The sequence below is a fragment of the Chaetodon trifascialis genome, chromosome 24, assembly GCF_039877785.1.
Source record: "Chaetodon trifascialis isolate fChaTrf1 chromosome 24, fChaTrf1.hap1, whole genome shotgun sequence".
NCBI classification, from domain to species: domain Eukaryota; kingdom Metazoa; phylum Chordata; class Actinopteri; order Chaetodontiformes; family Chaetodontidae; genus Chaetodon; species Chaetodon trifascialis.
Window position 1 is genome coordinate 12170152 of NC_092079.1, and position 15416 is coordinate 12185567.

The window sequence follows — 15416 nt, forward strand, 5'->3', positions numbered from 1 at the left end:
CGCTCCAGACCGCCGTCGTTGCATTTGCACAGTCAATGGACTCATTTGGATAGAATATAGAGATATTTTGTTCCCGCCGTCTATGAATTTTCATGCTCTTCCACAACCGTGATCAGCTCCGTCCCTCTGGGAGAGAGAGGAGCGCGAATCAAACGGCATTTTTGGCAGCTAAAAAAATTAAACTGGCAAGTGAAAATGTGCTCCCATCAGCCTTTGAGGCAACGTGATGAAAACGTTTCAGCTCCTCTGGGGAAATTATTCAGGCAGATTTTTTTTTGTGCTAATGTAGGCATTAATAGGTGATTTATGTGTGTGTGCGTGTGTGTGTGTGTGTGTGTGTGCATGCAGGTGCTAGGTGACCGCTGGGCAGCCATTTGTAGATGGACAGAAGAACGCTGGATTCTGCTTCAGGAGATTTTACTGAAATGGCAGCACTTCACTAATGAACAGGTACGTGTGTGCGTGTGTGTGCGTGTGTGTGTGTGTGTGTGTGTGTGTGTGTGTGTGCTGAGGATCACAGCAGTATTTGCTGCATGTATAATGAGATTAGATCATCCAGATCGTGTCTACTCCCACATCCCGCAGGCTTTAAGAGACGCTTTAAACCGAAACAGACTTCATATTCATGGAAAGACGTTAAATACAAAACGCCAGAATTTAGCATTCAAACGATGCTGCCGTTACTTCTGCTGCTATTTGGTCAGAAACTCAACAAGTGAGCAAACGGAAACTTTGACCTGAGGATGGTGCAGGAGGGAGAATCAAAGGAAAGTTCATGAAGAGCAAGAATCTGCTCTAAATATCAAAGTTTATCTCTTACGTGTGACTGCAAAAAGAGCAAAAACGCAGCATTGAAAGCATCTCATCTGAAGACCGAGCGGGACTTCAGCTACAGGACAGACGCATTTCGATTCGAAATATTAATTAGATTCTCTATTGATGACTTTCCTGACTCTTACTTTCTGCGTCCTTTATCAGCGTCTTTGTGGTTTCAACCACAGCAGACACTGTAAAGGAAATTAGATGTGTCAGGATATCCGATTTGCTCGTGTTCTCTGATTAATAATTGAGGAAGCTGGAATCACGACATCGGATTATACACGATTAACTGATCAGTCTTAATTAAAAGCCAAAAACTGGATTTGCATTGCCGCCCTTCGGGTCATAGTCACTCTTTGTTTACTGCTCCCTTTATTAACACTGGCTCCATATCAGTTCTGTTATTTTTTATCATTTAGTGGCACAAATTAGTGACATTTTGAAAGATTAATTTATTTTCTTTATCCAATAACACTGTAAAAATCTAGATTTTTTTCTTTGCTGGAGTGTTACTGTTTAAAGTCCCTGTGCATACCTTATATATTTACATTTAACTGTGGATAATGTGACCAAAATGTGGGACGAGGGGCATCAGGGGCCCATTTGATGAAGTGTGATTACACAGTTCTACACATAAGTACAGATTCATAATGAAATCACCTCCCCAATGTGTTGTATAATGAGGGCTCATTGGCTAGAATGACTTCTGGGCATCCATAAGAGCCAAATTTAATTTGATGAATTATTCAAAGCATCAGGAAATACATTGATTTCAGCTTCCCCCGTTTTCTGGCTAAACGTTCGTTCAAGTACCTCTCCAGGCCCCGGTTACGAGTGAACTGTCCCTATTCTGGAAACGGAAATATTCACATTGTAATGGCGGGCAGAGGGAGAGATGCTGTCAGAGACAATAGGCCTGAGGAGGATGCTGCAGTCAGGAGCTGTCTGCAGCAACAGGAGACGATGGCTTCCAGTGCATTTTCCACCACGTGATAAGATTTCTCTCATCTCCTGTCTCCTCAATTCACTTCTCCTTCACATCCTCGTCTCTTTGGATTTCTATGGATCCCTCTTCTTCTTTCCTCTTCTCTCTCCTCATCTCCTCTCCTCTCCTCTCCTCTCCTCTCCTCTCCTCTCCTCTCTCACCCTCACAGTGTTTATTTGACTCCTGGCTGACTCAGAAGGAGGAGCTGGTTCGCTCCATCAAGACCTCCAATGTGAAGGACCAGGCGGAGATGGTGGCCTGCCTCCGCCGCCTTGCTGTGAGTCTCCATGCGGCAGATCTTCATTCAGCAAATATGAAGTCCGGGAAGTACCTTCAGAGCCATGTCAGGATTGGTCAAATCCACAGCATGTGTTGTGTGTGCTCCACCAGACGGTGAAAGCAGACCTGGAGGTGAAGCGTCCAACCATGGACAAGCTGTGCTCCATGAGTCAGGACCTGCTGTCCAGCGTTAAGAACAAAGAGGTGGCCAGCAAACTGGAGGCCAGACTGGACAGCTTCGCCCTGCGCTGGGACCGATTGGTCCAGAGTCTGGAGATGAGCAGCTCGCAGGTACACGATTATTCATTCATTCATTTTCTATTTCCACCTGTGTTAAATACAGAAGATCCAGTAGTGACATTCATGTAACAAGGATAATGGAACTTGTGACGTAAGTAGTGAAGTAAGCGTAGGTAAAGGTAAAGTTTTTCTGCCTTTGGCCTTCATCCTGTGGTCTGCTCAGGTCAGGGTCTGCCAGCTCTGGCTGAGAGCCTGGGCCGTCTCTCTGTCCTGACATCTCCCTGATTGCTCTTCATTTCATTCACTCGGTGTCCCGGCTTGTAATCGGTTTGTGATTAGGTAGGAGGATGAAAACCAGCAGGAAGCTGCAGCTCAGGGACCTGGATTTAAGAAGAAAAGGCTGATTAAAAAACAGCAGCTTGAAGGCGATCAAATACTGATCCACAAGACTTCTCTTTGAGACAAGTAGTCTTCTTCTGCTGGTTGACCAAACTGGTTTGTTTTGGTTTGCAGCCCTGCAGATGACTGGTTCTATGTCAAAATGAAATCCTTGTAGCATCCAGAGGGCCACATTTGTCCTGATATCAGAGCGCTGCTGCGACGAAACCAAGTCCTCGTAGCTGCAAGTGTTTGGCCTCAGGGAGGGAGGACGTAAATGGATCGGCTGGATGACAGAGATCATTGAAAACCCAGACAGGTTCATGTTACACAGCAGCGCTGAGGAGGGAAGGATGGAATTAGGGCTGACGCTTAACACGCTGATGAGGGAGGTGATTTCAATCTGCACTGTCATGCAATTATCACTCTCATGATGACTTTTCTGAAGATGTTCGAGGGCTCAATTGTCACCCCCCCACCCCCCCCCCCCCCACCCCCGCTGTTCTCTCATCTCTCCCTCTGTGACTGTACAGCCTCAGTAAATCCTCTCTGTCTTTATCTCTGGATCTGTTGTCACATTCGTGTTTTTAAACTGACGCGCTCGCTGACAGCTGATAAGATAAAGACAAAGTGCTTCTGTGGTTTTTTGAGTCGTGCTGATAAAGGTACTGCGCTGTCATGTTGCCTTTGTGCTTTACACCCTCTGGAGAGCCCCACGCTGAGCGTTCACCACATTATTGGAATTGTTTATATTATACGTTCATAAAGGGAAGTTGTGTCATGAAGGACTTCTTCTCAGGCGGCGCTTTCTTTTTTAAAAATGTCAAACTTTTCTTTTCACGTCACCTGAGAGGTTTATTGTAGGGCAGAGGTGTCGCTTGCCTCCGCTACAGTAGCCTTGAAGCCTCAAAGGTGTATTATCGATGATGTAAAATGTCGAATTTTTTTTCAATTTTGTCTGTGAAGATTTTCTTTTATCCAGTTCATGGCACTTCTTGAGGTTTTAGAGGACATGTCGCCTCTCTTCAGTTCGGACTGACCTGACTGGTGGAGAGTCCCTGGGATTTATCCTCTTGTAGGATCGTTCACACCTTGGGAGTGCGTGAGGTCACGTGTGAGTCGTTGGGGTCACATGAGTCATAGTGTGAATGGGTGTTAAGCTACCTGGGGAGGGGTATCAGGACTGCATTGTAAGTGGCTGCTAAGTGGTGTCGTAGACCACCTCCCCTGTGCAGTGATGGTCTGCCTGTGCCTGGACGTTTCGTCCTCGGGTGGACAAGCGTCTGCCTCAGGGTGTTGCTGGGCTTGAAGCGTACAAGGATGTGGTGTTTTGTTGAAACTCCTGAGTTTTTCAGAATGAATCAACAACCCACCCATCATACCATGACTCATGTGACCCGAACAACCCACAACAACTCACATGTGACCTTCAAGGACTCCCAAAGTGTAAGCAGTCCTGCAGGAGGATAAATGCTTTGGACTCCCTGCCAGTCAGCCAGAACTGAAGACCCCTCCTGGATGAGAGGCGAAGGTTTTGCAGACCAGCGGCGCATTGTTCTTAAACGTCTTCACCCTGCCCAGCCTGTTGTAAACGTACCCAAAATACATGCAGCTGTGTTCCAGCACTTAAAGGCAGAATAAGAGCAAATAGAAAGCTCAGCTGGTCAACATACGCTGTTTTATGAGTGATATTATAATATGTGATATCAACATAAACAATTTACTAAGCAATGTTTCTCCCACTCCTGCCTCTCTCCCTTGTTGTCTCTGTCTCTCTGTCAATTACTTGTCCGTTATAATCAGTCAGATAATTAGGAGATCGACCTCTGCACACACACACAGTCTCAGCCGCTTCAGCTGCACACAATGTTTCCATGGTAGCAAGGCTATCCCAGTATTTGTACTCGCTGCTAACTGTCATTAGACTCCTCCCTGCTGAAATAAACCTGCACACACACACACACACACACACACACACACACACACACACCATACAAATACAGACTGCTGTCACAAGAAACACACGTCTTAACCTGAACACTTAAAAACAATATTTCTAATTGTCACTCAGCCTTTTGTGCCATTATAATCTGTCAGACTCACAGAAATCCCAAATCACTACTTAAGCACCTCACAGCTGTCTGAGTACACACACACACACACACACACACACACACCCACACACACCACATCTGCAGTTGTTGTTGAATCCCCACACACATCCTGACTCGTATTTTCGTTGTTATAACTCGTGATTGATGTAACCGATCTTTGACTCATCACCTCTCAAGGACACGGTTGCACTCTGTGTGTGTGTGTGTGTGTGTGTGTGTGTGTGTGTGTGTGTGTGTGTGTGTGTGTGTGTGTGTGTGCACGTGCGTGCGTGTGTGTGCGCGCGCTCAGGCTCTCAGGCTCTCAGACAGATGTGAGAGTGTGTTAAGTGATGACTTGGGATCTGTATGATTTTGACAGATCCTTGTAAACGGCCGTAGCGCCTGCTGTTGTGTGCAGCTTGTCTAAATTTATTTCCGTGTGTGCGTGCGTGTGTTCAGCTCTCATCGGCTGTCAGCGTGGCCCAGCAGTCTGAGCTGACCCACTCTGTCACGGCGACCGTTACCAAGGTGACGACAAGGGAGAAGGTGCCAGCCCTGCGCCAGACCCGAGAGTCGCCGCCACCACAGAAGAAGAGACAAGTAGTGGTGGACTCTGAACTCAGGAAAAGGTGGGTGTGTGTTGCCCCTCTGAGGAGGCCTACTCTGAATTGTAATTAGTGTTATAGCATCAAAAGCTCCTTTTCTAACTTGTGTGAAATGTTCAGTTTCATGCACCCCTTTGTGCTGTCTTACCTCAGCAGGTAGGTGATGAAACGCCGCAGATGCTGATAATGAGTGTCTGCGATTGTGATAATAGAGGCCAGCTTGAAATGAGACCCACGATAGTAACGAAGTCTTAAGGAGTCTGAGAGTAGCGAGATTCTGAAAGTCACCTTGAACCTGTTTAAAACTGACATTAACATGAGTCTTGGGTGATCACGTCACACGTGGACGGCGCTGAAATTAAGTATAATTGACCGCCAAGACCAGGCAGTGTCAACAGTTGGAATAGCCCACACACGTACGTTAGTTCTTGAAAGGTATTTGTTTTCTCAGCTAGCTGTTAGCCTGTGTGAAATAACTGTGCGCGGGGCCCTTTGACCTCAGGCAGCGCCAAAATCTGAATACAAATGCTCGGCTGGACACCTCAGACACAGACGCTGATGTGTCTCGGCTGTCCACTCGTGGTCGGATCTCCCATGATGCACGTTAATGCCAGGTGTGAACAGGGTCCTTGTAGTGAGTAGTGTAACAAGATGATTGTGATTATGTACGTTTATTAAGTGTTTTACTTTACGTTTGATTATATTCTTACAGTTATTGTTACAGATACTGAGCATTGCAGTGTAACGCTCAGTATCTGGAGTACTCTTAAGTGAAGGATCTGAATAATTCTTCCACCACTTTGCAGATTACATAGATAACTTTAGAAGTGTAATTTTGTGGCTAATGTGACAACGATGTCCCTTCCACTAGTTTTCATTAAATTCTATTAATTTTCACTGCGTCTCATTGAAAATGATTGACACAAACGAATGCATATGACATCCCAGCTCCTCTAAATGAATGAAGTCATGCAGCGACTTCCCGTATCTGATTGGATGGAGTTGTGGTGTGACTGGAATTAGTCACAGACGTGATTCTATTGACGTAGGAACTGTGTAAATACAATCTGCTGTTTAGAAAAGATGTGAGGAAAATGCCAATGTGACTTTTGACGTTATCAGCTGCAGCAGACAATCTGCAAATTAAATTGTTTATGTTAACAGGAACGATGACGGATGCAGTGTTTGAAATGTATTTATTGTAGAAAACTGCAGCAGCGGTATTTTTGTGCGTTGTGTATTTTGTGTAGTGTCATCTGCACTGCAGGTAACGTGCATCTTTGTGTTTGCATGTGTGCCCTCAGATTTGACGTGGACTTCACAGAGGTCCACAGCTACATGACCCGCGGCGAGGCCATCCTGCAAAGCCCCGAGTTCTCTGTGTCACGCAAAGACGGCAGCATTCAGGAGCTGCATGACAAAGTGCAGGTGAAAGCACTGTGTGTGTGTTTGTGTGTGTGTGTGACACACCCCGCCGGGACCTGTGATGCTTAAATAACAAGGCTCCAATTTTGCCTTCCGTGTGCAGTGACAATCATACCTGTGAGGACGCTCTGAACTGTGATTACGCATGCAGGGCGACACCGACGTGGCTCTGTGGAAGCATGAGATGCAGCAAAGTGTCCATAATGACTGCAGGGTTTTCAAACTTTTACACCGCAGCTCTCTTCGTATGTCAGCTGACAGGGTCTGTCCTCTAAAGGAAGCAGAGGAGAGGTAGTTCAGACAAAGGAGATCGGTGATTGGTTGTTAAGTCTGTGAGAGTGAAGTAAAGAAGTGAAGTTATGGGCCATAAAGCCAAAACAATGAGCTGAAAGAGGCCGACTGCTGAGCGAGGGATCATTTTCTGTCTTCATCACGACGAGGGAGTGAGTTCACGTCACGCACAGCGAGTCGACACATTGTTCAGTGAAAAATAATGGTTCAGCACCTTTCGATGAATCAAATTAAGAATAATGACATTTGCTAAGAATTAAGAACCATGGCTGAACTTAAGATTCAAACACAGTCATAACTTACTCACTATATTATATTTTTTCAATTACTTCTTGTTCTCGACACTAATGACTGCCATTTGCTCCAACTTTAAATTAGAGGCAGCAAACAATTTATATACATCCACTCATACGAGCACATTCATAATGAATTAGACTCACGCCTGAATAGATAATGCTTACAAATGGCTTGTGAAGCGCTGATGCATGGTTGCTCATGATAAACAATTTAAGCTGTAGATTAGGCACAACACAAACTGGCGCGACTGTTAGTCAGCAATTAGCAAATGTGCTAAGAAATCATTCATAATAAATTAGTGGCGCGAATTAGTGTGTGAGGCTTTCAGGCGCCTCTTGTGAACAAGGTGTAAAACTTAAATGCTGCCACTGCAGATGATGCATGGTGATAGATGCAAACTGATGATTTTTAGGTAGGCCGATTCTTCAAAATCTCCTCTGATCTGCGCTGCCTCTTCAGCCTTGCTGTCAGCTGGGCTCTCCACCAGCAGCTTATATAAGAGAAAGCATTGTGTTCTTCCACAACACCGCATTAGGACGCAGAATGAGTCTGGATCTTGTCCCATCTGCAGCCTAAAGGCGTTGGATCTCCCTACTGGAGAGGACATTTGAGTCCTAATTGTTTCACAAAGTCCAATTAATGCTTTCAGTTTACGACTCAGAATGACTGTCACTAAAACTCATTTTTTACCTAAATCCCTGCAGTTATATTGGCTGCATTTACTCCTGTTGCACAGGATGTGGTCACAGTTTTCAGACTTGCTCTAAATTTGGGAAAATTGCTCATGAGTCCTGTCCACAGTCAGGCCATGCCTTGGGTGGCATGTCCATGTATGCATAATATACAGTATATTTAAGGTTCCCAGAGCTAAAATGGTTGCAGTCCACCATGTGAAGGAAAATGTCATTTGGGGAAATAAGCTTATCCACTTCCTTGTCAAGAATTAGATGAGAAAGTCAATAGCGCTCTTATCCCTGAACTCTAAATATGTCAAATGGACTCCTGGCTGTAGACTGATGTTAATGCATTGACATGAGAGTGGTACAGCTCAGGGGTCCTCAAAATTATTACTCAAAGGTCTGATTTTATTCAAGGTCAGAGATCCAGAACGATTGGCAATGACAAAATAATTGAATGAATGAATTAACATCACATGTGGTCTGATTGGGCCAGCACGAGACCGAGGCAGACGAGGCTCAGACAGTTCGTCTGTGTTTACCTCTGACTCAGAAACCACATTAAAACCACATTTATCTGAGGACAGGATCACAGTGGATGATCTCCAGCTACAATATATAGACACAGACTGCAAAAAAAGCTATAAAATCCATAATGACAACTAGATGTTGAGCCAGAAAATGCTCTCAGACAGTCCAGCTGCACAGAGTTCAACTACCAATGAATGAATCCTTATCTCAACAAGGAGCAAAGAATAACACGACATCCGACGACTCCTGCGTCTAACAGACAAGCTTAGTGATTCTCAGACAGCTGCACAGTTACCTCCCGCAGGCCGGCCAGGGAACGACCGGCCTGGGAGCTGCTCCTTTCTAACGTGCATCCTTTCCTGTTGAAGTATTTAAACTTGCCAGCATCGGGCTTTGAAGTGATCAGTGAGCCGTCTGCTGTCCTCAGACCTTTCTGTTGTTCACCCACAGACTGACCAGACATGCTCAGGCTGTCCTAAATGTCACAGCGGAATAAGATCAGAGGTTGATTAAAACTCCAGGACCTCTTATTCTGTGGAAGTCGTACTCATTGATTTCAGGGTTTTTTTAAATCTTTTTTTTTGGAATAAATAGTAATTCTCCTGCTGTCAGCCCGTCGCTCTGTTTGTCTTCCTGTCTGTCCTCGTCCGTCTCTGTCCTTTAACTTCCTGTCTCTCGCTCCGCCCCGTCCCTCTCTCCCCCTGTCTCGCTCTCTCTTTGCCACAGGCGATAGATAAAGAGCGGCCAGAGAAGTACCGAAAGCTTCAGGAGGCGACACGCACGGCGCAGACCCTGGTCGAGCAGGGTAACGTGCACACTCGCACACACACGCTCATTCACATGCATACAAACACATGCACGCACACCCTGTCTGTCCCCATGGCAACGCCTCCACCTGTCCCACCCTCTATCCCTGTCTCCATAGAAACACTGAGAGAGAGAGAGATGTTTCTTCTCCTCCGTCCTCTCCTCCGTCCTTGTGCAATTGTTGGAGCTTCTGAAAGCAGAGAAACACTCAATTTTTCACTTTTCGCTTTTCTTTTCTTCTTTATTCATTCCTGCTTCTGCTCTAAGTCCCATTCAAACGAAACATGCCCGAACATTACTCAACTTACTTACTGCTGTGTGGTGTGAAATAATGTGGTTCGACGAATAAAGCTGATGAATAGAGCAGTGAGCACATTTTAAGCACCAGAACTTTTAGCAGATCCCATGAAAAGACCAGAATGTGTCAGTTCATCTCACAACGCTCTCTGGTTTCATCATCTGTGTCTCTCAGCCCCAAGCCCTTTGTTTGGGAAGCTAATGGGCAACTAAATAACTTGTTGGGCAACTTACTTGAAACATGTCAAAGTAAGTGGTTACCTCACTTTCACTCCAGCAGCACTCCTCTATGAAAAGTGGCTTAAAGGAGCCGTTAGACATTTTTGACAAAGTCGCTCAATCGCACAGCTGCTGAGTTTGAAGAGAGGGTCAATTTGAACGTTCAATATGAAGCTAGAGCTCGCAGGGGGCTAGTTTTAACTTAGCATAAAGAGTCTGGGACACAGGGAGAAACACTTAGCCTGGCTCTGTCCACCACATTATCTCCTGTATGATGCCTTCTACACAGACAAGATATAATATGCTCATTTGTGAGCTTTGGGGCGAGGCAAGGCAAGGCAAATTTATTTGTATAGCACAATTCATACACTAGGCAATTCAAAGTGCTTTACAGAAGCATAAAAATCATACATTTTGATTAGAAGAGAACAAAAAAATAAAAATAAAATACAATTCAAGGAAAAATGGAGGTAACGGTAGGTGGATTTTGTTACCTTTAAGTAGAGCCAGGCTAACTGTTTCCCCTGCTTCCAGTTGTTGTGCTAACCTAAGTTCATTTTATGTGTCTATTTACCATACAGACACAAGAGCGGCAAAAGTCCTCTCATCTAACTCTCAGCATAAAGTCCTGTGAACAGCTCCAAAACCTGCACACCCACACGCTGTATCTTCTGTCTTTACACATGCAGGAACACAAAGAGAGATGCTGTGGTTCAACAGGCAGCCAGCAGACAGTTTCCAGATATTTACTGGCCATCAGCAGCTAGCTTAGCCGTGGCGACTGCACGCCTCACACTTAAGCTGCAGGGTTCACACACTCTCCAGTCCTGAGCGGAACCAGCTGATCCCTTGCTGTAAGCTTTGGCTTACCAGTGGCTAATGCTAGCAAACTGAGCAATGTTACACCAGTAATATCAGCACAATGGGAGGAACAGGAAAACTTATAGCTTTATTGTTATAAGTACACTGTGTCTTCCCTCAGTTCCAGTTCACGGTGCCACTTCTGCAGCATCAAGCTTCTGCTATTGTATTCATAGCAGGCTGTAATGGAGAATCTGCCAAATTCTTGACATGTAAATATAAATGGAACATAATTGAGGTACGATTACAGGAAGAGGAAGCAATCTTCAGCCTGTTTGCATGCCAGATGAGACATGTGAGCCAGGATGCTGCTCTTCCAGGTCCAATTATTATCCAGCCAGTGGGGTTCAGTTTGCCCTTTTAGAGACAGGAGCATGAATCCATCTTTGTACAACTTTAGCATTGATTTTTCCCTCCTGGAGCCTCTTGGAGGTTTTCATTTTCCGGGCACTGGAGTTTTATGCGCACTTGAAATTGGCCATTTGCATCAAAAAGACGTCAGTTAGCTGTGAGTGTGAACGCACTGTGAAGTGTGTGTGTGTGTGTGTGTGTGTGTTCAGTGGGCAGGCGGATAAACAGTTTTTGGGGCTCACGTTTTATGCAGAGCATTGATGGCTCACCTCACCTCTCCTACAGATGACATTCACCTGTTTTGAGTGTGTGTGTATTTATGTCTGTCCCCGACAGAGAGACCAGTTGTGCCCATGTGAACTGTGAAGCATGTGTATGTGTGTGTGTGTGTGTGACAGCCCCGTCTCTCTCTGTGTGTGCCCCCCCGCAGAGGGGACTCGTGCTGATGACATTGCCCAGGCAGCGGAGCAGCTGAACCAGCGCTGGGTGGGATTCTGTGCCCTGTTGGCAGACAGGCTGGCATGGCTGGCTTACCAGACAAAGGTACAGACACGTCCACCCCTTTTATCTCACTCTGCACGCTGTAATTCAGCTGCCCTCACCGGCTTCAGTATCACATAAGGCACCTCCGTCTTCCTCAAGTACAGCACGTATACCTGTAATGATAACGATGGCGGCCATGCTGCCTGTCGGGCTTTTTATTTACTGAACAGTAACCAGTATTTAAAAGCTGTATTCCAGCAATTTAGCATTGATTTCCACAATGCTGAAGGTCCTGCTACAGACAGCTCTAATAAAAAATATGTGCAACAGAGACTGAAATGTCCTGACTTTTTAATCCCTCGTATGGGTCAAGCTCCGACACCACTGGAACATTTGGCAGTGATGACAACGTTTCTTCCACTAGCTGCTTTCATTTTGATTTGTTTTCTATTGGAGTTTTACAGTCCCGAGTGGTTACATAGCATTTTGCAGTCAAGTCTTAAACTAAAAACTCACTACATTGTTTTTATTTTAACTCTGGAGTGAAATGCAGACGAGTCCTACAGTCGACAGCAGAGTTTTACTTTTCAAGCGAATTCAATTAGCACAAACTATGAATGAACTATTGTATCATTATGCATCATTATAGATTAAGCTGCCCATATAAAGTAATTTAACTTAGCTGCAACTTCAGCTGAAACATTAGCAATGCTTACACATTAACTACAACTAATTATCCAGTGAATATATATTAATCTGAAATGGGCCATTCTGCATAATGAGTACTTTTGGTACATCGATGCTAATACTTTGGTGAGATTTTGAATGCAAAGCTTACTTATAAAAGTGTATTTTAACACTGTGGTGTTGTTATTTCTACCTCTACAACCTTATCGAAGTCACATAAAGTCTAACCTGTGCAGGTATGTGTGAAATATCAGACATGTCATGCGTTCTTATGTGAAGTATGCAGTAAAAATGCACTTAATGTTGTTTTCAAAGTACTAGTTCCTTCATTTTTTCTCCTTTTGAAGATCAAACTTAAAGACAGTGCCTCAGTTTTTTTCCATACATTGTGGATATGTAAACATGTTTTTGTTTATGTCTCTGCTTGATATACATGATGCATACCATAATGTCTCTGAAGGTGTCCAAGAGGCGGGTGAATAGAATAATGAGGCTGTGACCAACACAACACAATTGCTGTCAGGTGCAGAGTGAGATTTCAGTGTGGGGTGACTCACTCTGGTCATTCTGACTTATCACGCAGCTCCACTGCAAACCAGGAAAGAGTTTGTGAAAGGAGACAGATGTTGCGTGGGTGTTTGCTCGTGTCTTTTTGGGAATTGAACCGAGGCTTTTCTTCACCTCTCGCTCAATACGTGCGTGTGTGTCTGTCTTTGTGTGTGTCCTGCAGGTACTGGCCTTCTACAGCTTGTATGAGCAGTGTGAGCAGGCTGTGGACAGCAGTGAGAACTGGCTCAAAGTCCAGGCGCCTCCAGCATCTGAACCAGAACCGCTCAAAGTACAGCTGGACCGATGCCGGGTGAGTGAAATAAATCGTTTCTCAGTCCAGACTTTCTCCAGGGTAATGCATTATTTTCACATGAGGCTTCTTTTTACACGTGCATTCATTTTTTAGCACACACACACGCACCGAGCCTAAATATTTTAACATGACGCTCGCGTTCGGACAGCATTTCATCTGGTTCTCTTGTTTTTGTTGAAGTCCATTTGTTGTTGCTGTTTCATTTCTTCTTATACACTATGATTATTTATGTGGCTTGTTTGAATTTCTGTCTTTTTTCATGCATCTGTCTGTCACAGCTGTTTTCTGTAAGTATTTTTCTGTCATGTATTCTCTCAATCAAGACAGGACGAATGTTTGCTATCTTCCAATTTGCCCTTTGACAACACTTAAACGTCTCCTCTGCCAAAACTGGTGCTCACAGAGAGGACGCAGCCATCGATGTGTCCTAACTTTTGATAGAAACTGTCAGAAGAATTATTAGGAGATCCATCCAGTCTTAGCTACTAACTTTTTGTTTTGACTTTTCTGTTGGTGTACACGTTTAACATCCCTTTCTATCCCAGTAAGAATGAGCCTAAATCACTTATGTAAGTCATACCCAAAGTAAATTGATAACTGCTCTTGAATCTTTTGAAGTACTTGCATGGTTTTGGTCTCTTTTGAAAGGTAACGCTCTGAACTTTTATCCCCAGCGCACACCAGACTCACTGTAAGAGCTACTGGCATTGAGTAATAGAAGTTTGAACACATTGAAGTAGAATTTTTTTGCAAATAGATTCCTGAATCTGGGACTTATTAGCTGGAAAACACAATGGGGCCACAGCATGAAGCCTTACACTAGTCCAAGTTCAATGAAAACTGATGACAGTACCACAGAAACTGAATTCTGTCATGTTTTCTCTGATGGTATATTTAAGCATTCTCCAAAAAAGGCAATTTGACAGGCGCCAGAGCTGTGAATAACACACTGAGGTGGTATTTTGGCATGTTCAGAATTTCTTTGCTGTTCAAAGCGTCAGTCATTGTCAAATTTGGCTGTGATTGGCTAGATGTTCACATGTGAGAAGAGAAGGCGGGCCTTCGTTCAACCCAGACTGTTAGTTACTTCTCTGGTTGCAAGGCCTCATTGGGCAGATCGTGATTGGTCAAGTGAGGTGTCATTTGAAACTCCAGATAGCAACTGGAAGCAAGATGGTGTCCTTCTGTGTACGTTTCCAGAAGACAAGCAGAGGATGACTGCATGAAAGGAGGAAACATCTTCCTGAATTTGCGAATTTGAGTCATCGTGTTTTAAAGTTTTCTTCAGTGTCCTCAGAGTAATCTAGTGTCAGTCGTCTGTAGATCCATGGATACTCTGCAAAAAGGAACCTTTAATGTGTAATTCAGCATACTTTAATGACGCCAGTTTGGCAGTTTAGAATGAGGGGCGCAGTCGTGCCCACAGTGTGACTCTGCTTTCTGTCGTTTGTGTCTGTAAATGAGTGGGCGGCTTGAAGAGTATAGACCAGCATAAAACACACACACACACACACACACACACACACACACACACACACAGGTTCATTTAGATAACGTCTGAACAACAGAAGAAGAGAAGTGACAGGCGGTTCAGGAAAACAAACTTCTAGAAGAGATGAGAGGAGGGGAGGTACAATTAAAGTGAGAGCCAGGACATAAAACAGAACGGAGGGTGCAGAGAGGAGCAATGCAACCAGCATAAAGGGATGACAGCAGAGAGGGATGGGGAAACGGCAGCTTTCAAAGGAAGATGGATGGAAATGAGAGTGGACAAAGGATGAAGGAAGAGAGACATTAACGGATGAAAACTAGCATACAAAAAGAGATGAAGGCGTGTCGGAATTTGATTTTTCTTCGAAGATTCGTCGAGCTTCCGCTGCAGACAAATTCACACAAACAAGGTTTCCCTCAGAAGTGCGCCCACACGTTTTCACTTGGCCACACATAGACACGAATGCAGAACACACACTTGCCCGCACACATAAATACTTTCTGAGTTCCTATCTTTATATTAAGCAGGAAAGACTTCAGAGAAAACTAAATATTTATTGAAACTTTTTGAACGACCTTCCCGGTGGCAAATCATGCTGCCAACTGTTAGCTTATGAAAATATATTCTGTCGGAGTTATAAATGCTTGTGTTTTCTAACATTATTCATGAATAAGGAGCGTGTCTCCTGGCTTTAGGCTCGAGTGTTAACTTGCTCGGTGTTAAAGGGATGTAAGACT

At 44.5% G+C, this 15416-nt stretch overlaps 2 protein-coding genes across 4 annotated transcripts in view; one reads left to right on the plus strand and one right to left on the minus strand.

Annotated features, from left to right (window-relative positions):
- Window positions 1-15416, minus strand: part of LOC139352111 (calcipressin-1-like) — a 248609-nt gene that overhangs the window by 60452 nt on the left and 172741 nt on the right. The gene's annotated exons all lie outside the window — the stretch shown is intronic.
- dmd (dystrophin) overlaps window positions 1-15416 on the plus strand; it is a 166624-nt gene that overhangs the window by 49125 nt on the left and 102083 nt on the right. For all 3 annotated transcript variants that reach the window (XM_070994174.1, XM_070994172.1, XM_070994173.1), the window contains 9 exons: window positions 349-450; window positions 1974-2081; window positions 2195-2374; window positions 5254-5423; window positions 5520-5555; window positions 6704-6827; window positions 9347-9425; window positions 11586-11698; window positions 13056-13184. In XM_070994174.1, the coding sequence (XP_070850275.1) occupies window positions 349-450; window positions 1974-2081; window positions 2195-2374; window positions 5254-5423; window positions 5520-5555; window positions 6704-6827; window positions 9347-9425; window positions 11586-11698; window positions 13056-13184 (1041 nt within the window). The remainder of the gene's footprint in view (window positions 1-348; window positions 451-1973; window positions 2082-2194; window positions 2375-5253; window positions 5424-5519; window positions 5556-6703; window positions 6828-9346; window positions 9426-11585; window positions 11699-13055; window positions 13185-15416) is intronic.